At 38.1% G+C, this 6,000-nt stretch overlaps 1 protein-coding gene across 2 annotated transcripts in view; it reads left to right on the forward strand.

Annotated features, from left to right (window-relative positions):
- c5 (complement component 5) overlaps window positions 1-6,000 on the forward strand; it is a 40,542-nt gene that overhangs the window by 12,054 nt on the left and 22,488 nt on the right. For both annotated transcript variants that reach the window (XM_067574630.1, XM_067574622.1), the window contains exons 14-17: window positions 91-240; window positions 335-461; window positions 573-638; window positions 5,200-5,391. In XM_067574630.1, coding sequence (XP_067430731.1) covers window positions 91-240; window positions 335-461; window positions 573-638; window positions 5,200-5,391 — 535 coding nt within the window. The remainder of the gene's footprint in view (window positions 1-90; window positions 241-334; window positions 462-572; window positions 639-5,199; window positions 5,392-6,000) is intronic.

Consider the following 6,000-nt stretch of genomic DNA (forward strand, 5'->3'; position numbering starts at 1 on the left):
GTGTGTGTGTGTGCGCGTGTGTATGTGTGTGTGTGTGTGCGTGTGTGTGTGTGTGTGTGTGTGTGTGCGTGTGTGTGTGTGTGTGTGCAGACCGAGCTGTCATATCAGAGGCGGGACTACAAACCGAAGCAGAACCTCAAGCTGGACATCAGGACCAATCATGAAGGCCTGGTAGCCCTGTCTGCGGTAGACTCCGGCCTCTACACCTTGCGACCTAACTACCGAGACCCCGTTACCATGGTAACACACACAGACATAATAACATCCCATTTTAGCTCTGAGACATTGGTTTATGTATAACCTGCTCAGTAACAGGAGGTACGGTGGCCTGCAGGTGCTGCGTCACATCGAGCAGAGCGACCAGGGCTGCGGAGGGGGCGGCGGCAAAGACAGTGCAGACGTCTTCCGATTAGCTGGCCTCACCTTCCTCACCAACGCCAACGCCCGCCCGTCAGCCGGCAGTACGTCATCCACTTTATGTTGCTTATTATCCCTCTTCTTCAGATACCTCATCTGATTTTTGTATGTGTGTGTGTGTGTGTGTGTGTGTGTGTGTGTGTGCGCACGCACAGACGAGCCGTGCACAGCATTAGTGCGTCCAAAACGAGCTCTGAGTGAAGAGGAAAAGACGAAGAAAGGTGAGACTCCACCTGTCAATCATCTGTCTCTGATGTGTCTCCAACCATTCAACATAGACTCTGACCTCTCTGATAATAGATAAATGAGTAGATGACAGGTAGAAAACAGGTAGAAAACAGTAGAAACAGGCGTATAACAGTAGATAACGGGTATAAAACAGTAGAAACAGGTGTATAACAGTAGATAACGGGTATAAAATAGTAGAAACAGGTGTTGAACAGTAGATAACGGGTAGAAAACAGTAGAAACAGGTGTATAACAGTAGATAACGGGTAGAAAAAAGTAGAAACAGGTGTATAACAGTAGATAACGGTTATAAAACAGTAGAAACAGGTGTTGAACAGTAGATAACGGGTAGAAAACAGTAGAAACAGGTGTATAACAGTAGATAACGGGTAGAAAACAGTAGAAACAGGTGTATAACAGTAGATAACGGGTATAAAACAGTAGAAACAGGTGTTGAACAGTAGATAACGGGTATAAAACAGTAGAAACAGGTGTATAACAGTAGATAATGGGTATAAAACAGTAGAAACAGGTGTATAACAGTAGATAACGGGTAGAAAACAGTAGAAACAGGTGTATAACAGTAGATAACGGGTAGAAAACAGTAGAAACAGGTGTATAACAGTAGATAACGGGTAGAAAACAGTAGAAACAGGTGTTGAACAGTAGATAACAGGTAGAAAATAGTAGAAACAGGTGTATAACAGTAGATAACGGGTAGAAAACAGTAGAAACAGGTGTTGAACAGTAGATAACGGGTAGAAAACAGTAGAAACAGGTGTTGAACAGTAGATAACGGGTATAAAACAGTAGAAACAGGTGTTGAACAGTAGATAACGGGTATAAAACAGTAGAAACAGGTGTATAACAGTAGATAACGGGTATAAAACAGTAGAAACAGGTGTTGAACAGTAGATAACGGGTAGAAAACAGTAGAAACAGGTGTTGAACAGTAGATAATGGGTAGAAAACAGTAGAAACAGGTGTATAACAGTAGATAACGGGTAGAAAACAGTAGAAACAGGTGTATAACAGTAGATAACGGGTAGAAAATAGTAGAAACAGGTGTATAACAGTAGATAACGGGTAGAAAACAGTAGAAACAGGTGTATAACAGTAGATAACGGGTAGAAAACAGTAGAAATAGGTGTATAACAGTAGATAACGGGTAGAAAAAAGTAGAAACAGGTGTATAACAGTAGATAACGGGTAGAAAACAGTAGAAACAGGTGTATAACAGTAGATAACGGGTAGAAAACAGTAGAAACAGGTGTATAACAGTAGATAACGGGTAGAAAACAGTAGAAACAGGTGTTGAACAGTAGATAACGGGTAGAAAACAGTAGAAACAGGTGTATAACAGTAGATAACGGGTAGAAAACAGTAGAAACAGGTGTATAACAGTAGATAACGGGTATAAAACAGTAGAAACAGGTGTATAACAGTAGATAACGGGTATAAAACAGTAGAAACAGGTGTATAACAGTAGATAACGGGTATAAAATAGTAGAAACAGGTGTTGAACAGTAGATAACGGGTAGAAAACAGTAGAAACAGGTGTATAACAGTAGATAACGGGTATAAAACAGTAGAAACAGGTGTTGAACAGTAGATAACGGGTATAAAACAGTAGAAACAGGTGTATAACAGTAGATAACGGGTATAAAACAGTAGAAACAGGTGTATAACAGTAGATAACGGGTATAAAATAGTAGAAACAGGTGTTGAACAGTAGATAACGGGTAGAAAACAGTAGAAACAGGTGTATAACAGTAGATAACGGGTATAAAACAGTAGAAACAGGTGTATAACAGTAGATAACGGGTATAAAATAGTAGAAACAGGTGTTGAACAGTAGATAACGGGTAGAAAACAGTAGAAACAGGTGTATAACAGTAGATAACGGGTAGAAAAAAGTAGAAACAGGTGTATAACAGTAGATAACGGTTATAAAACAGTAGAAACAGGTGTTGAACAGTAGATAACGGGTAGAAAACAGTAGAAACAGGTGTATAACAGTAGATAACGGGTAGAAAACAGTAGAAACAGGTGTATAACAGTAGATAACGGGTATAAAACAGTAGAAACAGGTGTTGAACAGTAGATAACGGGTAGAAAACAGTAGAAACAGGTGTATAACAGTAGATAACGGGTATAAAACAGTAGAAACAGGTGTATAACAGTAGATAACGGGTAGAAAACAGTAGAAACAGGTGTATAACAGTAGATAACGGGTAGAAAACAGTAGAAACAGGTGTATAACAGTAGATAACGGGTAGAAAACAGTAGAAACAGGTGTTGAACAGTAGATAACAGGTAGAAAATAGTAGAAACAGGTGTATAACAGTAGATAACGGGTAGAAAACAGTAGAAACAGGTGTTGAACAGTAGATAACGGGTAGAAAACAGTAGAAACAGGTGTTGAACAGTAGATAACGGGTAGAAAACAGTAGAAACAGGTGTTGAACAGTAGATAACGGGTATAAAACAGTAGAAACAGGTGTTGAACAGTAGATAACGGGTAGAAAACAGTAGAAACAGGTGTTGAACAGTAGATAATGGGTAGAAAACAGTAGAAACAGGTGTATAACAGTAGATAACGGGTAGAAAACAGTAGAAACAGGTGTATAACAGTAGATAACGGGTAGAAAATAGTAGAAACAGGTGTATAACAGTAGATAACGGGTAGAAAACAGTAGAAACAGGTGTATAACAGTAGATAACGGGTAGAAAACAGTAGAAATAGGTGTATAACAGTAGATAACGGGTAGAAAAAAGTAGAAACAGGTGTATAACAGTAGATAACGGGTAGAAAACAGTAGAAACAGGTGTATAACAGTAGATAACGGGTAGAAAACAGTAGAAACAGGTGTATAACAGTAGATAACGGGTAGAAAACAGTAGAAACAGGTGTTGAACAGTAGATAACGGGTAGAAATAGAAAACAGTAGAACAGGTGTATAACAGTAGATAACGGGTAGAAAACAGTAGAAACAGGTGTATAACAGTAGATAACGGGTATAAAACAGTAGAAACAGGTGTATAACAGTAGATAACGGGTATAAAACAGTAGAAACAGGTGTATAACAGTAGATAACGGGTATAAAATAGTAGAAACAGGTGTTGAACAGTAGATAACGGGTAGAAAACAGTAGAAACAGGTGTATAACAGTAGATAACGGGTATAAAACAGTAGAAACAGGTGTTGAACAGTAGATAACGGGTATAAAACAGTAGAAACAGGTGTATAACAGTAGATAACGGGTATAAAACAGTAGAAACAGGTGTATAACAGTAGATAACGGGTATAAAATAGTAGAAACAGGTGTTGAACAGTAGATAACGGGTAGAAAACAGTAGAACAGGTGTATAACAGTAGATAACGGGTATAAAACAGTAGAAACAGGTGTATAACAGTAGATAACGGGTATAAAATAGTAGAAACAGGTGTTGAACAGTAGATAACGGGTAGAAAACAGTAGAAACAGGTGTATAACAGTAGATAACGGGTATAAAACAGTAGAAACAGGTGTTGAACAGTAGATAACGGGTATAAAACAGTAGAAACAGGTGTTGAACAGTAGATAACGGGTATAAAACAGTAGAAACAGGTGTATAACAGTAGATAACGGGTAGAAAACAGTAGAAACAGGTGTATAACAGTAGATAACGGGTAGAAAACAGTAGAAACAGGTGTTGAACAGTAGATAACGGGTAGAAAACAGTAGAAACAGGTGTATAACAGTAGATAACGGGTATAAAACAGTAGAAACAGGTGTTGAACAGTAGATAACGGGTAGAAAACAGTAGAAACAGGTGTATAACAGTAGATAACGGGTAGAAAACAGTAGAAACAGGTGTTGAACAGTAGATAACGGGTAGAAAACAGTAGAAACAGGTGTATAACAGTAGATAACGGGTATAAAACAGTAGAAACAGGTGTATAACAGTAGATAACAGTAGAAACAGGTGTATAACAGTAGATAACAGTAGAAACAGGTGTATAACAGTAGATAACAGGTAGATAACAGTAGAAACAGGTGTATAATAGTAGATAACAGGTAGATAACAGTAGAAACAGGTGTATAACAGTAGATAACAATAGAAACAGGTGTATAACAGTAGATAACAGTGGAAACAGGTGTATAACAGTAGATAACAGTAGAAACAGGTGTATAACAGTAGATAACAGGTAGATAACAGTAGAAACAGGTGTATAACAGTAGATAACAGGTAGATAACAGTAGAAACAGGTGTTGAACAGTAGATAACAGTAGAAACAGGTGTATAACAGTAGATAACAGGTAGATAACAGTAGAAACAGGTGTTGAACAGTAGATAACAGTAGAAACAGGTGTATAACAGTAGATAACAGGTAGATAACAGTAGAAACAGGTGTATAACAGTAGATAACAGGTAGATAACAGTAGAAACAGGTGTATAACAGTAGATAACAGTAGAAACAGGTGTATAACAGTAGATAACAGTAGAAACAGGTGTATAACAGTAGATAACAATAGAAACAGGTGTATAACAGTGTTTCTGTCTCTGCAGCGGAGAGTTTCGGGCAACTGAAGATTTGCTGTGAATGGGGAATGAGGCACATCCCAAAGAGCGTCACCTGCACTCAGTTTTCCAAGCAGCTGAGGAAAGTTCGCCAGCCCTGCCGGGACGCCTTCAAGGAATGCTGCGAGTTCATCCAGCAGGATCTGGACCGGGACCCGCACCTGATCCTGGGACGCCACGGTCAGTCCGGACACATCACACCAACACACTGACAGAGACTCAGGAGACTTTACTGATGCACTTTAGTGAAATCTACCAGTTTCTTCTTGTGTCTGAAGTGCAGCGATGTTAAAAAGTTGAAGGTGGTGTCAGGTTTCAGCAGCTTGGCGTTGGGGACGGTGACACTGATCTGCCTGTTATTGATGTATTTATACAGACACGGAGGATGAATCCATAACATTTTACTTTGACGTTTCACCTAAAAAACATCAGTTTGCTAACTTTACATTTGCCGACTTGCTCCTGCTTTAACACATTATCTTTTTTTATACTTTATTTTCACATATGAGGCCAAATTTCTGAATTTACAGTTCATGGTAAGGAAAATTTATAATCGACATTTTAAATGACCGAGAAACAAAAGAGCTCTTCTCTCCCTTGTAAGAGTTGTACATACATTTTTAATTTTTCCAATTTTTTGTAATTGTTCATGATATATTTCAAAAGATGAATATTCTGTATTTCTTTTATCTGTTTGCTTTTTAAATAGCTTTTCATTTGCATCTATGAAACTGATTATTTGGTATGTTATAATGTTTAGAAATATTTAATAATAAGTGTCCATCTCAG

Source organism: Thunnus thynnus, chromosome 2, assembly GCF_963924715.1.
Source record: "Thunnus thynnus chromosome 2, fThuThy2.1, whole genome shotgun sequence".
Taxonomy (NCBI): Eukaryota; Metazoa; Chordata; class Actinopteri; order Scombriformes; family Scombridae; genus Thunnus; species Thunnus thynnus.